This window comes from Brassica rapa, chromosome A07 (genome assembly GCF_000309985.2).
Source record: "Brassica rapa cultivar Chiifu-401-42 chromosome A07, CAAS_Brap_v3.01, whole genome shotgun sequence".
Classification (NCBI taxonomy): domain Eukaryota; kingdom Viridiplantae; phylum Streptophyta; class Magnoliopsida; order Brassicales; family Brassicaceae; genus Brassica; species Brassica rapa.
Window position 1 is genome coordinate 28,099,831 of NC_024801.2, and position 14,242 is coordinate 28,114,072.

The following is a 14,242-nucleotide window of genomic DNA, read 5'->3' on the forward strand; positions in this document are numbered from 1 at the left end:
GTTAGTATATTTTATTTGATTCTACCGAATATTTATAAAATTTAATAGTTTCCATCTTTGGTCGGTCTGGAATGTACATTCGTCATATCATATGCATGATGAATCACCGAGAACGATCGATACTGTGAGTATTTAATAGTGTCATTAAGTTCAAAAAGTGGTTCATTAAAAATTTTAAGAGAAAAGTTCCAGAAACCAGAAAGTTACAAACGGAGTCTGCACAAGCGAGTATGTGAGGTGAGCTGGAGATTTGACTTTGAGGTAGAAAAAGTTAGATTTGCGGTGGTAGTATTCACGCGTTTGGCAAGCGCGTGTGGTAATGTCATCTGTGTATTGGATGTCACGGCCCATGGGCCATTGTCGTATCTTAATTATGGACCACAGGTTCGTAGAATCAACGCAAAGTAAAAATGGTCTTCCGTGTTTCTTTCTAAAACACTCTCGAGTGTAACGGTTTAGTATCGCTACTACATCACAGTCAATGCTTATGATTTTCTCTCTAGAGTCTTCTTCTACATTTGAAAGTTGGTCACCAGAAACGTTATCTTTTTATGTAACGTAATAAACATTATGCACCAATATGGCAAAAAGAGAGATGGGTAAGTAAGTAGGTCGTCGGAAAACGACAAAGAGAAATGTGTTCTAGAGAATCACGACTCTTCTTTGTTCTTTTTTGTCTACCAACGTCTCTCGTCTTCTTTGTTCTTGTCTTTTTGGTTACAGTTTTTTTTTCGTTAAACTTTCAGAAATGTATTTATTTGCGTGTTTTATATAATGAAAATAAAAAAAAGAAGTGATCAAAGAGATTTTGAGGTCTCCTCTCTCGTCTACTGGAGAGAATCTATCAACGGCGAATCGAGTTCAACAATGTTGTGGGACTATTGTTACATAAAAACACCATGTATTTACACATCACTAGAACAAATGCGATTACGCTAAATAACAAATAAAACCTTAACTTTACTGAGAACCCCATGAGAACAATGTTACTTGACCCAGTTCTGGAGTATAAACTGCTGCATCAATATCGCCACGATGCTTCCCAAGCTTATGTTGATCACGTTCACTACATCATTGTTTAGCTACAAAAAAAAATAGCACCACAATAAGACAAAAATACACAGCCAACGGAGAAACAGAGCGAGAGAGCTATTAAAGGAAGTTTAATGAGCATATATACCCATTTGAAGCCTTCTTTGTCTTGAAAAGATGCACCTATTATGCTTTCTCCAAGATTGGCAATCTGGGAAGCTAGTACACAAACAGCTGCTTCTGGAGGAGTTATCTGTTCTCACAAGACCAAAAAGGGAAAAAAGAAAACTTGCAATTATACTCTGATTCTCGGTAAATGTTCAATGAATCTACGATGAGGAGTTGAAAATCTGTAATCAGACAAATATATATAAGCTCGTAGTATCTAGCTTTCATTTCATGAGCAAGTCTATGAATCTTACTACCAGAGTGCAGTCAGGTTCTATACCTCATCTAGCAAAACAACATAGATACTTTCACATTCCTCAACAACGATCTAGTACCTGACCAAGGAAACAGCCAACAGAGGCAAGAAAAAATGATGCTAAAAGCCCAGCCAATGTTCCTTCAACACTCATAGCTCCCTCTGTTCCTCTTGGTACTATCTTAAATGTCGTCGCTAAATACCTGCAAATTTTGCACCAGTTAAGTAATATAATAGGACAAAACACATGCAGAACACTTCAGTAGTTGGATTCATCGCAAGTTTATTGACACACATTCAACAGTCGTAGTAGCATACTCACGTAGTTTTTCCAAAAGCTTTCCCTATCTCGCTGGAGACGGTGTCGGAGACTTTAGTGCAGAAGCTGGAAACGAAACCAAGGCGGAACAGCTGAGAGAAAGCTGATCCTCCAACTTGATATATTGAGAGAATAGCGCAGACACAACCAGCAGCACTTGAACCAATCACACTGCGTGGTCCTCTTCTACCCTTTTTCTTCTCGGCTACTCCCTGCGCTTCCTTTTCCGACATCTTAACCTTTGTTGCCGCTGTTCCCTGTGACATTGTAAATCATCTAAACCAACTTCAACGCCAGAATAATCAACTGCAAACTTAATATTACTCTTTCCAGCTCTCGTTCCGTGAAACATGAGACTAAAATCTAAAGCTTTAACGAAATGTACAGAGTACAGACGAATCATCTCAATGTTGAGGATGATCAGACGACATAGCTCCTTAATCTCAAGTTTCAATTTACAGAGACTTGCCTATTACAAAACTTTTCCCTACAACGATGTCCAACGTCTCCCAACACTTAACTACGTTTTCAAAACCAATAATCAAAGACTATGGTCTATGCCTTTGAGCATGATCAGACGATCTAGCTTCTTAAACTCAAGTTTCAATCTACAGAGACATTACATAATACAAAGTCTCTCCCTACAAGGATCCAATGTCTCCCACGCTTCAAAACATTTTCAAAACAATGCCTTGGAAACCTGATTCACAATCCCTATACGACATAGCTCCTCAATGGCTCAATCTCAAGTTTCAATCAACAGAGACGAGACACATCCTATTACAAAAGCTCTCCCTACAGGAATCTCCAACTTCTACAACACTTCAATACATTTTTCAAAACCAACAATAAAGACACTGCCCTTGAGCATTGATCAGACGAACTAGCTCCTTAATTTTCAAGTTTCAATCTACAGAGACAATGTCCAACGTCTCAGCCAGTAGTAAAGACTCTGCCTTTGAAGCTTGATTCACAATCCCTTAACCAAACAACAACACAGCTAAGAAACTACGATCAAGTTACATTAACAAGTGCACTTACCAAAACGAAATAAGCAGCGACTAAGAGAAACCCAGCAGACCCATAAGCCCTCCAAGTCAAAGTCCCGAGCAAGAACGCCGCGGCGATCCCGGAAGCCGACAATCCGGTGACGAGAAGCGGCGACCCGAGAACGAATATCAACACATTGTTAGCCACCGCGGATTTCCAACTAGGCGAGGCCGTTTGGATCAGGTTCATCGCCTCAGTCACCACTCCCTGCATCGATGCCGCCGCCATAATAGCGCCGCCGGATCTGTTCACCGTCGGCGATAGAGATGATCCCAAATTACGGTTTAAAAATCGGCAGGATCCGGCGAACGGAGACGGAGAAGAGAAATTGGGGAATCTTAGAGGTGAAAGGGATGTAGAATTTAAGAGTGGAGTTGACGAAATCGACGCCATATTCACACTTTGCTTGCTTGAGAAGACCTCAGCAAAAAAAAATAAAAAATAAAGGAAAAATAAATAAATAAGCGTTTTGAGTCGGATCCGGAGCTCCGAATGAGTCGGATCCTAAACCCGTTTTATATTATCATTCTAGTCCTTGAAATGATCTTTATTTACAGTTGTTGCCACCACTGTTATTATTAACCGAAGAAACCCAATCTTATCCGAGAAATCAAAAGAGCAGCAGAGGGGAGGAGAGAACACACAAACATGGCGGTTCTCTGTTCGTCTTCAACGGTTATACTCCCTTCTTCGGTGAAACCCTCCGGAAGTAACAGAAGGTCTCCGTTTCTAGGCTTCTCTCTAACTGCCATCTCGAAACCATCGGTACGAGTTGGCATTTACGCGAACACGAAGAGGGGATTGCAGGTGAAGTGCGAAGCTGAGCAGGAGACTGCTACTTCTCTTGTTCCGGCGAATCAACGGTGGATGTTCGACGAAGAAGAAGCTAATGGCCCTGTAAGAATCTTTGTTTAGCTGCAACGCTTGTATAAAAGCATAAGATAAGCAAATGGATTTGAAAAAATTGAGGTTTTGATTCGTAAAGTGTGGAGCTTTTGCTTCCTTGCTTAGTGTTTGAGAATGGGTTTTGTTAAAGTTACAGACTTTGAAGTGTAGCTTTTTGGTTTTGGTTATATTGAGTAATTAGCTTCAACGCTTGTATAAAAGCATCAGATAAGCAAATGGGTTTGAAAAATTGAGGTTTTGATTTGTAAAGTGTGGAGCTTTTGCTTATTTACTTAGTGTTTGAGAATGGGTTTATGTTAAAGTTACAGACTTTGAAGTGTAGCTTTTGGTTTTTTACAGGACATTTGGAACACGACATGGTACCCAAAGGCTTCAGACCATGTGAACACGGACAAGCCATGGTACGTTGTCGATGCAACTGACAAGATTCTCGGTAGATTGGCATCCACCATTGCTAATCACATCCGTGGGAAGAACCTTGCCTCTTACACTCCCAGTGTCGACATGGGAGCCTTTGTGATTGTGGTATGAGAAATGAGAAACAAGACTTGTTGTTGAAGCACTTTGTTTTTTGTTTTTTTTTCATGTAACTTATGTTTGCTTCTTTTGTGTATTTGGTTAAAGGTGAATGCTGAGAAAGTAGCTGTGTCTGGAAAGAAGAGGAACCAGAAGCTGTACAGGAGGCATTCAGGGCGACCTGGCGGTATGACGGTTGAAACATTTGATCAGTTGCAGCAGAGGATTCCAGAGAGAATCATTGAGCATGCTGTTCGTGGAATGCTTCCAAAGGGACGGGTTAGATATACATAATAATCCTTGTGGCGATATTTGTATAATCTGATTACTATTTTTCACACTCACTCACTCTTACATGGTTTGATCGTTTTGCGGCAGCTTGGGAGAGCTCTGTTCAATCACCTTAAGGTGTACAAAGGCCCAGACCATCCTCATGAGGCGCAGAAGCCGCTTGATCTGCCCATCAGGGACAAGAGAATACAGCTGCAGAAATAGAAACTCCATGGAACATCTCTACTAAGCTCTACTGCTGCCATTATCGCGATCGCCGAGAGTTCTTTCTTCTTTAGTTTCTGTAGTTTGTTCAAAACCAGAGGAGACTTTGCAGATTCTTGTTTCTATTACTTCCTTCTATCAACTCTATGCTTCAAAGCTTTGTAATGTGAAATAATCTTTTACTCAGTTTTTTGCTGCTAACTCCTCAGAAACCAGACATATAATAAAAGATGAAATGGTGTAGAACACTCCAAAACACCATAAGCAACACCTCCTCTGCTAACTCTCTAAACAAATTTTCTCAATAAGGTCGCACTATATGCAAGAAAACTTTTTCATTTTCCTCAGATGAAAACAAATAATAGAAAATAATAGTCACCTATGTTTTAGTTTATGGAAAATTTGAGTTCACTAGATCAAGTCTACAACCATTGTTGGCAACTTTGCATTGTACCAAAGTTTTTGAGATAAATAAATTTTTACATTTTTTTCAAAAAAAAAGAAATAATAAGAAAACAAAAAATAAAGAAATAGCAAGTGGATATATATGGGCTAATGGGCCAAACAAAGTCGCTACCGCAGGCCCACATCGTCGATAATTCTCTCTCTGTTAAAAGCACCGCGAAAGGAGTGGCGGGAAAGACCAGCCATCGCCTCGAAGAAAAACCTCCCAAATCTGAGAAAAAAAACAAAAAATCAAACAGAAGAGAAGAGGAACGATGACACACACCGAAACCCTAAACATCCTCGACGAGCTCGAGTCTCTCGTCTCCGATCAGCTTCAAGTGGTAACCGATTATTTCTCGATTCCTCAATGTTTCTGATTAGGTTCCGATGACCACTTCAATTAGTTCCAAAACTTGTCAGAATCGTTTCTATATCCTTGCATCGGCGTAGATATATGGTTTAATTGCTTAATTTCGAAGCTTCTATCTGTAGTTTGTTGTTGTATCCGTGTGCCGGGTTGACTTATTTGGTGTTGAGATTGAGTGATTAGGGGTTATAATGACTGCTGATTAGTTCAATTTCTTCAGGTATCTTACAAATGGCTGAGTCGAAATTTCTCTATTTCATCAAAAACTGCCAAGAGGTACATTGTTGACTTTTCTAGATTTTAGCTACTTAAAAATATCTTCTTTTTTTTTTATCTATTGGCCGTGACTCTTCTTGTTATTAGCTTGCTTAAGGATTTCGTCGAGAAAAATGGGAAAGGTTTTGAAGTTGTTTATATTGTGTCTGGATGGCTAAAGAACACTCCTTCTGATCACCGCACAAGGCTTGTATCTAGTTCCAAACTTGCAGGTTACATTCATTGCACATAGTTCTCTTGATTTTTTTAGCTTTCTCCTTCTTGTTTCCACCTGTCTGATAAAGTTAATAAACGTTATTTGTGAAAGTAAAGTACTAGATGATCTTTAACGACTTGACACTTCCCTATTGTTATTGCTTTTGTGCAGAAGTGGAGAAAGAGTTCAATGGAACTCATTCAGTTTCTGTATACAGTGTTCAAGCTAGTATTCCGATGGAGCCAGCAGCTATATGGAACAGTGAGTTTGTGCAAGCAGAAGAACTATTCAGGGAGCCTTCTGCCGCTGATAATTGCTTGAGAGACAACAGGTACACACACCCTTCTGTTATTACGTGAATACCTTCCAGTACTGTTGACTCGGCCTTGTCACTGAAACTGGAGATGTATGTTTTTTTTGGTACCAGGTTTTGTGGCATCTCTAATTCTTTTGTAAAGCGTAATATAGAGGGAGCCATTGCAAATGTTACAGCCCCGGGAACTGAAAGCGTGAGAACTACAGTGCCTTCAATCCCTAAGGTTAAAAATGAAACTGTTACTACTGCTCCAGCTCAAAAACAGCCTGCGAAATCCTCCAATGATAAAGAAAAACCCCTTCCTGTGCCCGCTAGTAAAAAGAACGGTCAAGCCCAAAAGAGCGTGACTGGAACTGGGGGTTCGTTGAAAAATATGTGGGGCCGTGTGCCTGTGAAAGCAGAAGATGAATCTGCAACAATAGAGGTCAAAAAACAGGATAACTCAGGTTTACTTTCTTTCTAATCTATTCACTCCAGTTTCTCTTTTTTCAAAGTTTTATATAAGTGGAGTTTGCAATTATTCCGGCCTTAGGTATCTGTTTTAGTTAGTATTGTTCCTCTTTGAAATGTTCTGTAATTGGTGCAGAAGCTCAAAAGCCTTCTCACGATGTCAAGAGCAAGGGAGGCAGCGATGATGAGGCCCCAGATGTCAGTATCAGGAACAGAAAAAGGAAGGTGATATTTGATTTTTCTGACGAAGAGTGTGAAGATGTTATCAGCTTAGCATCTCCTAGCAGTCCTAAGACTATTCCACGGCCAGATAGCGAAGAAACCAAAGATTTAGGTCCGGAGAAGCCTGATGAAAATGTATCCGGAGAGACCAAAACAGATGAACCAGAGGTCAGAGAAGAAGACTGGCAAAAAACTGCTTCTGCTGATACTTGCGGTGTCAGAAAAGAAGAGAAACCTATGGCTTCTGCAGCTGGATTTAATCCCTCAAAGGGAAGAGTGACGAATGCTCCTAGTTCACCGAAAAGGAAAAAAGTGTTAAAGACGCGTATTGATGAGCGTGGGAGAGAAGGTATGCTCACCTGCTTAAGCATCTTCGTTCCAATAATAACAAACGCATGTGTGTATCCCTTTTAGCCAAGAGTTGGCTAAATGTCACTCAGTTATTTAATCCTCTTTTGACTGCATATGTAGTAACTGAGGTAGTCTGGGAGGATACAGAAACAAACACAAAGAAGAAAGAAGAAGACACGGATACAAGTAAGAAGTTAAATGATAGCAAAAGCGCAAACGCTGGCGTTAACAGGTATGTTTCTATATATGATATAGCCAATGTGTAATAAGATCAATATAACTTTATTGAATCCAGTGGAAACAATGTTAAAGCATCCGAGTTCCATTGTTTCAGGGCTGTTGTTCAGAAGAAGAGCCCGGCCATGGGAGCTGCAAACGCAGGAGGGAAAACAGGAAGCAAGAAAGGAGGGAACGTGAAAGATCCAAAGCAAGGGAACATTATGTCTTTCTTCAAGAAGAAAGTCTAAATAAAAACTCTTTTGTTTGTATTTCTCAAGAACTTGGTGTCATCTGATTGTATGCTTGAATTCGTTTCTGTATTAAAAAAAAAAACTCTGAACCAGTTCTTTAATTTGGAAACCTCCATTTCTGAGTTCCGAGTCATCGTTAGCATATACACCTGTCGTCATATTGGGCTCGTTTAAAGCCCAATAAGAAATTACACGTCAGTAGTTGTAATAAATGGGCCAACTCTAACAGCCAAGGAAAGCCCAATACGAAAATACCACATAAATGAATGATTTGACATGCAAAAAAAATGAAAAGAAGCTAAACCATTCGTTCATCGACGTTGCGAAAATTTAATCATCAGAGAGATGTGGAGACCGCTCCTACTACTCTCGCTGTTGCTCTGTAACGATCTCACTATCGCTAAAGCTACCGAGTCGACTCAGCTGATTATCCTCCCGAGTCAACACGGAGATCGTACGTGCTCAGCTCCGGATCGGAACCTGAACGACAAGCCGATCATCGGGATCCTGACTCATCCTGGCGTCGGCACATTTGACGCTCCTCGTGATCACTCTCTGAGCTACTACGAGAAGAACGTATCGTATATCGCAGCTTCGTACGTGAAGTTCGCAGAGACGGGTGGAGCTCGTGTGATCCCGCTCATCTACAACGAGCCTCAAGAAAGGCTGTTTCAGGTCGCTCTCATGATCTACCTCTCTCTTGAACCGGATCATTAACCAACAGTGATCACTAGTTCTACTTGAGCTTGCCTGCTCCATTATTGGTACCTGTATAATTCCATTTTAATTGTATGACTCAATAGTATTAGTTAGCCGGAATCTTAATGTGTTTTTGTAATTTAACTGTTGCAGAAAATATTTTTTTTTTTTTTATCTCTTGACGTAGCTAATCTGGTGAATCAGGTTGTTGTTTCTCTTATTGCAGTTATTATTAACAGTCTACTTTGGATTAATTTCCAAAACTAATTCATCTTATTGAAATAATTACTTTGTGGAACCACTAGAAGCTAGAACTGGTCAATGGTGTGATATTCACTGGTGGCTGGGCTAAAGAAGGATTGTATTTTGATATAGTCCAAAAGATCTTCGGTGTAAGCTCTCATCCTTCAACATCTCAGCAGAGCTTTTTTCTTTTCTTTTCCTTTGACCTCTCTTGTTTGTGTTGTACTCCTTCTGTTTTTCACAGAAGGTCTTAGAGAAAAATGATGCCGGAGAGCATTTTCCTGTATACGCCATGTGCCTCGGATTCGAGATTTTGTCAATGATCATAAGTCAGGTGTCTCTTTTTGCCTTTCCAGCTTCTCAGAGCTATAACTTCCACGTCTGGTGATTTTAAGTGAAAATGCATTAGTTTGAGCGGAGAGGGATCCTCTACACTTTCTGTTCTGAACTTCTAATGATTATGTATGTGTTTAACAGAGTCGAGACATTCTTGAAAGGTTTAACTCAGTGTATTATGCATCAAGTCTCCAATTCATTGAGAATGCTAATATCGAAGGAACCCTTTTCCAAAGGTGCATTATAGCTTAAGCTTTCTTCTACTTTTCCGTGTTCCAAAGTAGATATATTATATATTAACTGTAATGTTTTTTTACATTTGTAGATTTTCTCCAGAGCTGTTGAAAAAAATCAGTACAGACTGTTTGGTGTTGCAAAACCATCAGGTTAGAATACTTCCCTTCTAGTATATTTTTACCTATACAATTTGTTCTTGCCATTTCTGATTTCTTGTTCTAGCATAGTTTACATACTGTCTGCTTTTACTGAAATGAAATGTTATTTGTTTCCAGTTTGGTATCTCACCAGATAACTTTCTAGCCAACCCTTCTCTGTCTAGTTTCTTCAGTATCCTTACAACCAGCGCTGATAAAGACGGCAAGGTTAGTCAATTAAGATCTTCTTCCTATAAACAATGATATGATTATACAAATTCTAGAACCTGATTAGTTTTTTTTTTCTAGACTTATGTTTCAACTATAAGATCAAAAAGATACCCAGTGACTGCCTTCCAGTGGCATCCAGAGGTACTTATTACCTCACCAATGAACTTTTCATTACTACTCTTCCCTAAGTTAAATAGTCTATTCACCGTCTTAGTACACAGCTTTTTGATCCTTACAAATGAAAATCAGAAAAATGCATTTGAGTGGGGATCATCTGAAATTCCACACTCTGAGGACGCAATCCAGGTGACTCAACACGCAGCAAACTATCTAGTCAGGTAAGTACTCTCTATTCAACGTGTATGTAGGAAGATCTAATAGCTAGCTTTATCTTTTTTACCTGAATGTTGGTGCAGTGAAGCTAGAAAGTCACTCAACAGACCGTCTCATGAGGAAGTGCTAAGCAATCTTATCTACAACTACAAGCTAACATACTCTGGATACAAAGGGTAAGCCAACTAACTCCACAATTGGACTCAGATTCTTCTTACACATTTTAAAAACGATTATATTTATTGAATCATCCTCTCGTTGATTTTGCAGGAGCGGTAACGACGAGGCTTACATTTTCACCTAGTTTTCCAAGATCAAAATCCCCTTTTATAGCAATAAGATTAAAAGAACAGAAAAAGTATATTACTAACAGAGACATATGATTCACAAAGAATAGTCTCTACACTTTCGTAAGCCTCACGTCCTCTATATGATCTTGCAAAGTGAAGATCTGAAAACCCATAAACGCTTCCATTCCTTGGATGTCGACTCTTACGACCGTGTTCCTCTCTGTATTGTAGTACACTAGGTACTGCAACGACGACGAGTACAAGACAATCTCGTCACTCCGAGTCACTCCAACGAACCGTACAAAGGTGCGTCCAACCACACTCTTCCACACCTCAGGCAACACGAACGTACGCTCCGACCACTCCCCCGTTTCAACATCTTCCAAAACACGCAACCTATTACTCTCACAGCTTCCATCAACAGTTTCTTCAGGCCCAAGCGAAGCTAACTTCCCGTTAAAGTTCACCATAGGCGCGCTACGAAACGGCCGAGTGTACCCGTCGGTGTCTTTAACGCACCTGAACGTCTCCGACCGAACATCAAAGCAAACGATGATGTAATCCTTATCCCCCCAAAACTTCCTCGCTGGATAATACAAAACACCGTCGATGCAAACGTGGTGTACATGTAAAGAAGGTTCTCTCCTATGAAACATTCGATCTTTCTCCATGACGATTCTCCTAGTGTTAACACCGGGTTAAATCGACTTCCATATGTCCCCCAGGTCATCGACAGCACCTTGTGCTGTTTCCCGACAGGATCGTACCCGAAGAAGCTTCTCACATTGATTCTCCCGACAGGATCGACAGCACCTTGTGCTGTTTCCCGACAGGATCGTACCCGAAGAAGCTTCTCACATTGATTCTCCGACACGTGCTCCTTTCCGTTTAAACCTCTCTCGATTCTGAGAAAGACCAAACCTTTGATCGCATTGACACTTGCGCGAGATGAATGATCGTAAGGGATCTTCAAACGGTAGCAGTTTGTGGTTGAAAGAGACGAGTCGAGACTACTGCTCTGAGGCTGCGGCGAGGAGAAGAAGTGGAGATGTCCGTCCTTGTTGCAGGCGAATAATAGCTTCGGGCGAGATGATGATCTCGTCGAGAACAAGTCGGTGAAGTAAGGGAGGCGGAGATAGGTAGATTAGCGCTTCGATAGGCAGCGACATTTCGCTAAGGATTTCGTCGGAAGTTTTAAGAGTATCTCCACGATCAGATCAAACGTGAGAGGATCTGAGCTTTCTTCAGTCTTCTTCGATCGCTTGTTTGCGTCGGCGACGGCGACGGGGAAAAGGTCCATGAAAAATCAGAGATTGACGTATTGCGCCTAGAGAGCAAGCCCATCTAGCATTAAATAAGGATCCTTATTAGTAATGAGATTAATGGGCCCGAGTACGAGGATCGCTTAAAATATAATTTTAATAATAATCCGCAACACGTGGACGGTGGAGATTGGATTCGCGAATGATATGATCAAAAGCGTTGTTCAAATCATCTTCTCTCATTTGATTCTTCAGATCATCCTTCTCCTCTTGAGATGTGGAGATACGTATGGTCACTGTTCCTACTCTTCGTCGTGTGGAAAGATACCATCGTGATGGCGAAGTCTGCGGCGATTCTCCTTCCTAGTCAAACCGGAGTTGACGATTTTGTATGCTCCGCGCCGGATCCGAGCCTGAATTACAAGCCGGTCATCGGGATTCTGAGCCATCCCGGAGACGGCGCGACTGGTAGGTTGAACAACGATACGAACGCGTCGTACATCGCGGCGTCGTATGTGAAATTGGCTGAAGCTGGTGGAGCTCGTGTGATTCCTCTCATCTATAACGAACCCGAAGAGCTTCTCTTTAAGGTTATTTTTTTAAGCTCTAATTAGGTTTTAAAAATTGAACTGCTTCTGTTTTGGTCAAATTATAATATTTGGTGGTGGATTAACATTTTGGAGTTGTGCAGAAGCTTGAGTTGGTCAATGGTGTGATATTCACTGGTGGTTGGGCTAAAAAAGGATTGTATTTTGATGTGGTCAAAAAGATATTCACTGTAAGCTGTAAAAGTTTTGGTTGATTACTTTCGAGTGCTGTTCCATGTAGTTAGTTCTCCAGGATCATGATCTTGTTGATGTCTCTATGATCCATCCTCACAGAGAGCTTTGGAAAGAAATGATGGTGGAGAGCATTTTCCTGTATATGCCATTTGCCTAGGATTCGAGCTTCTTACAATGATCATAAGCCAGGTGTTTGATTAATTAATGTGTGTTTTCTAAGCTATAAAGATTAATCCTTTTAGTAGTTGTAGATTATTTGAACTTAAGCTATTCCTTTCATGTATTTACGAGCTTAGAATATACAGTGTAGTACAGTTTGAGATCTGTGTGCTCCTTTGCCTCTAATCGTTTGTCTTTGTAACAGAACACAGATATTTTTGAAAAAGTGGATGCTAAGAATGCTGCATCAAGTCTTCAGTTCGTTGGAAATGTTAGCACCCAAGGAACCGTATTCCAAAGGTTCGTACAGATTTTTCATGATGTATTAAGTTTCTAATAAGCCAAGTTTTACAAAATATTCATTGCAATGTTTTTTACATTGCAGATTTCCCCCAGAGTTGTTGAAAAAACTCACTACAGACTGTTTGGTTATGCAGAACCATCAGGTTAGAACATACTATGAATTCTCTATAGACATCAACTTGACTTTAAATATGCGGTTGATTGTTGCTCGCCTCTTACAGTTTTAATTAATTCTGCGTTATTTTTCTTGAATAGTTATTTCATTCCATGTCCTTTGCTGAAATGAAAAATGTTATTGTTTCCCAGTTTGGTATCTCGCCTGACAACTTTGAAGGCAATATTGCTCTGTCTCGTTTCTTTAAGATCGTCACAACATGCCTTGATGGCAACCGCAAGGTATTGTTATGTTCCTGAGAACCCATACAGATCTAAGATTCTAGAGTCTGAGCCATTCTACCATTGTATATGTATATATTTCCAGGCTTATGTTTCAACCGTTCAATCAAAAAAATATCCCGTAACCGGCTTCCAGTGGCATCCTGAGGTATATATATATACTCACAAGTTAATTTACATCTCTCGTTTAGTCCTTTCGCGCCTAGACTGAGCTATCACTGTGGTCCATTGCGTTATCCTATAATTGTATGGTATATTGCTGTACAGCTTCTATAAAAGAAAAAGCTCCGTACAATACTCTGCAGAAAAATGCATTCGAGTGGGGATCATCCAAAATTCCACATTCCGAGGACGCGGTCCACGTGACTCAGCTCACTGCCAATTATCTAGTCAGGTTAGTTTCTGTATTCACTGTTTGATAAGAACTGTAAAGAGAGTGCATCAATCAACTATAATTGCTACATTAGGAAGGTAGTTAACATTAGAATCAGTAGAAATAAGAGTTAATTAGATCATGTAAGTGGTTTCTCACGGATTCAGTTTTTAAATGTGGTGCAGTGAAGCTAGGAAGTCACAGAACCGACCATCTCCTGAGAAAGTGCTGAGTAATCTCATTTATAACTTCAAGCCTACGTACTGTGGATACGAAGGGTAACACCCCTATGACAATCTTTACATAATTCTTACTTATCGTATGCTTTAACGTTTCTCTGGATCATCTATATATGGTGGATTCTGCAGGAGAGGTTACGACGAGGTTTACATTTTCACACAACAACGATCCCTTCTCTGAGAAGAAGCATCCTCGAGTGTGACTGTTCGATTGAACCAGTGATGCTTCTTCAACTCTGTTAGTATCTGTGAACTTGTATGCAACTCATGATGTTTTTGGCTTGTATTTGTGAAGTGTATTCTTTACTTGAAACTTGAAAGGAATGTTGAAAAACAACCTCACCAACGTTGGTAAAGCTTGGTATATAACTACGTTGGGCTTAAA

General features: G+C 40.2%; 6 protein-coding genes across 9 annotated transcripts; 4 read left to right on the top strand and 2 right to left on the bottom strand.

Annotated features, from left to right (window-relative positions):
• Positions 1-791: 791 nt before the first annotated feature.
• On the bottom strand, positions 792-3,270 carry LOC103832341 (protein VTE6, chloroplastic). The gene is made up of 5 exons (XM_009108329.3): positions 2,817-3,270; positions 1,779-2,032; positions 1,536-1,659; positions 1,181-1,285; positions 792-1,082 (listed from the first exon to the last, which is right to left on the bottom strand). The coding sequence occupies exons 1-5, from the start codon at positions 3,216-3,218 to the stop codon at positions 987-989; spliced, it is 981 nt and encodes a 326-aa protein (XP_009106577.1). The 5' UTR covers positions 3,219-3,270; the 3' UTR covers positions 792-986.
• Positions 3,271-3,415: 145 nt separating this feature from the next.
• Positions 3,416-4,943, top strand: LOC103832342 (50S ribosomal protein L13, chloroplastic). Its single transcript, XM_009108330.3, has 4 exons — positions 3,416-3,722; positions 4,071-4,256; positions 4,356-4,526; positions 4,626-4,943. Exons 1-4 carry the CDS (start codon positions 3,474-3,476, stop codon positions 4,740-4,742), a joined length of 723 nt encoding a protein of 240 aa, XP_009106578.1. The 5' UTR covers positions 3,416-3,473; the 3' UTR covers positions 4,743-4,943.
• Positions 4,944-5,162: 219 nt separating this feature from the next.
• LOC103832343 (DNA polymerase delta subunit 3) lies at positions 5,163-7,966 on the top strand. Of its 2 annotated transcripts, none has more exons than XM_009108331.3 (8): positions 5,163-5,530; positions 5,777-5,832; positions 5,920-6,044; positions 6,200-6,359; positions 6,456-6,790; positions 6,931-7,365; positions 7,488-7,599; positions 7,702-7,966. In XM_009108331.3, exons 1-8 carry the CDS (start codon positions 5,462-5,464, stop codon positions 7,832-7,834), a joined length of 1,425 nt encoding a protein of 474 aa, XP_009106579.1. In that variant the 5' UTR covers positions 5,163-5,461; the 3' UTR covers positions 7,835-7,966. The 2 variants fall into 2 exon arrangements, with proteins under 2 accessions (XP_009106579.1, XP_009106580.1); XM_009108332.3 differs by having other exon boundaries at positions 6,934-7,365.
• Positions 7,967-8,107: 141 nt separating this feature from the next.
• On the top strand, positions 8,108-11,808 carry LOC103832344 (probable gamma-glutamyl hydrolase 3). 3 transcript variants are annotated; one of them, XM_009108333.3, is made up of 11 exons: positions 8,111-8,512; positions 8,842-8,928; positions 9,024-9,113; positions 9,257-9,351; positions 9,441-9,501; positions 9,628-9,717; positions 9,799-9,861; positions 9,970-10,058; positions 10,137-10,229; positions 10,324-10,383; positions 10,418-11,808. In XM_009108333.3, the coding sequence occupies exons 1-10, from the start codon at positions 8,183-8,185 to the stop codon at positions 10,355-10,357; spliced, it is 1,032 nt and encodes a 343-aa protein (XP_009106581.1). In that variant the 5' UTR covers positions 8,111-8,182; the 3' UTR covers positions 10,358-10,383; positions 10,418-11,808. The 3 variants fall into 3 exon arrangements, 2 of the variants coding, with proteins under 2 accessions (XP_009106581.1, XP_018508756.1); XM_018653240.2 differs by having other exon boundaries at positions 10,324-10,482; XR_004449092.1 differs by lacking the exons at positions 10,324-10,383; positions 10,418-11,808 and having other exon boundaries at positions 8,108-8,512; positions 9,942-10,058; positions 10,137-10,157.
• Positions 10,454-11,014, bottom strand: LOC103832521 (F-box protein At5g65850). The gene has a single exon (XM_033276055.1). The coding sequence runs from the start codon at positions 11,012-11,014 to the stop codon at positions 10,454-10,456; it is 561 nt and encodes a 186-aa protein (XP_033131946.1).
• A 14-nt stretch (positions 11,809-11,822) lies between the features above and the next one.
• On the top strand, positions 11,823-14,223 carry LOC103832347 (gamma-glutamyl hydrolase 2). Its single transcript, XM_009108338.3, has 10 exons — positions 11,823-12,195; positions 12,297-12,383; positions 12,487-12,576; positions 12,752-12,846; positions 12,932-12,992; positions 13,156-13,245; positions 13,331-13,393; positions 13,551-13,639; positions 13,804-13,896; positions 13,987-14,223. The coding sequence occupies exons 1-10, from the start codon at positions 11,881-11,883 to the stop codon at positions 14,036-14,038; spliced, it is 1,035 nt and encodes a 344-aa protein (XP_009106586.1). The 5' UTR covers positions 11,823-11,880; the 3' UTR covers positions 14,039-14,223.
• Positions 14,224-14,242: the final 19 nt, after the last annotated feature.

Bases quoted from the DNA above. Each gene is read 5' to 3' on its own strand.
- LOC103832341 (XM_009108329.3), bottom strand. From the start codon at position 3,218: ATGGCGTCGATTTCGTCAACTCCACTCTTAAATTCTACATCCCTTTCA. The intron at 2,033-2,816 runs GTAAGTGCACTT...ACAATGTCACAG, and splicing joins TCGCTGCTTATTTCGTTTTG to GGAACAGCGGCAACAAAGGT. The intron at 1,286-1,535 runs GTACTAGATCGT...TTGTGAGAACAG, and splicing joins TTGGCTGTTTCCTTGGTCAG to ATAACTCCTCCAGAAGCAGC.
- LOC103832342 (XM_009108330.3), top strand. From the start codon at position 3,474: ATGGCGGTTCTCTGTTCGTCTTCAACGGTTATACTCCCTTCTTCGGTG. The intron at 3,723-4,070 runs GTAAGAATCTTT...GGTTTTTTACAG, and splicing joins AAGAAGAAGCTAATGGCCCT to GACATTTGGAACACGACATG. The intron at 4,527-4,625 runs GTTAGATATACA...GTTTTGCGGCAG, and splicing joins GAATGCTTCCAAAGGGACGG to CTTGGGAGAGCTCTGTTCAA.
- LOC103832343 (XM_009108331.3), top strand. From the start codon at position 5,462: ATGACACACACCGAAACCCTAAACATCCTCGACGAGCTCGAGTCTCTC. The intron at 5,531-5,776 runs GTAACCGATTAT...CAATTTCTTCAG, and splicing joins TCTCCGATCAGCTTCAAGTG to GTATCTTACAAATGGCTGAG. The intron at 7,600-7,701 runs GTATGTTTCTAT...CCATTGTTTCAG, and splicing joins GCAAACGCTGGCGTTAACAG to GGCTGTTGTTCAGAAGAAGA.
- LOC103832344 (XM_009108333.3), top strand. From the start codon at position 8,183: ATGTGGAGACCGCTCCTACTACTCTCGCTGTTGCTCTGTAACGATCTC. The intron at 8,929-9,023 runs GTAAGCTCTCAT...TGTTTTTCACAG, and splicing joins TAGTCCAAAAGATCTTCGGT to AAGGTCTTAGAGAAAAATGA. The intron at 9,718-9,798 runs GTTAGTCAATTA...TTTTTTTTCTAG, and splicing joins GCGCTGATAAAGACGGCAAG to ACTTATGTTTCAACTATAAG.
- LOC103832521 (XM_033276055.1), bottom strand. From the start codon at position 11,014: ATGGAGAAAGATCGAATGTTTCATAGGAGAGAACCTTCTTTACATGTA.
- LOC103832347 (XM_009108338.3), top strand. From the start codon at position 11,881: ATGTGGAGATACGTATGGTCACTGTTCCTACTCTTCGTCGTGTGGAAA. The intron at 13,246-13,330 runs GTATTGTTATGT...ATATATTTCCAG, and splicing joins GCCTTGATGGCAACCGCAAG to GCTTATGTTTCAACCGTTCA. The intron at 13,640-13,803 runs GTTAGTTTCTGT...AATGTGGTGCAG, and splicing joins ACTGCCAATTATCTAGTCAG to TGAAGCTAGGAAGTCACAGA.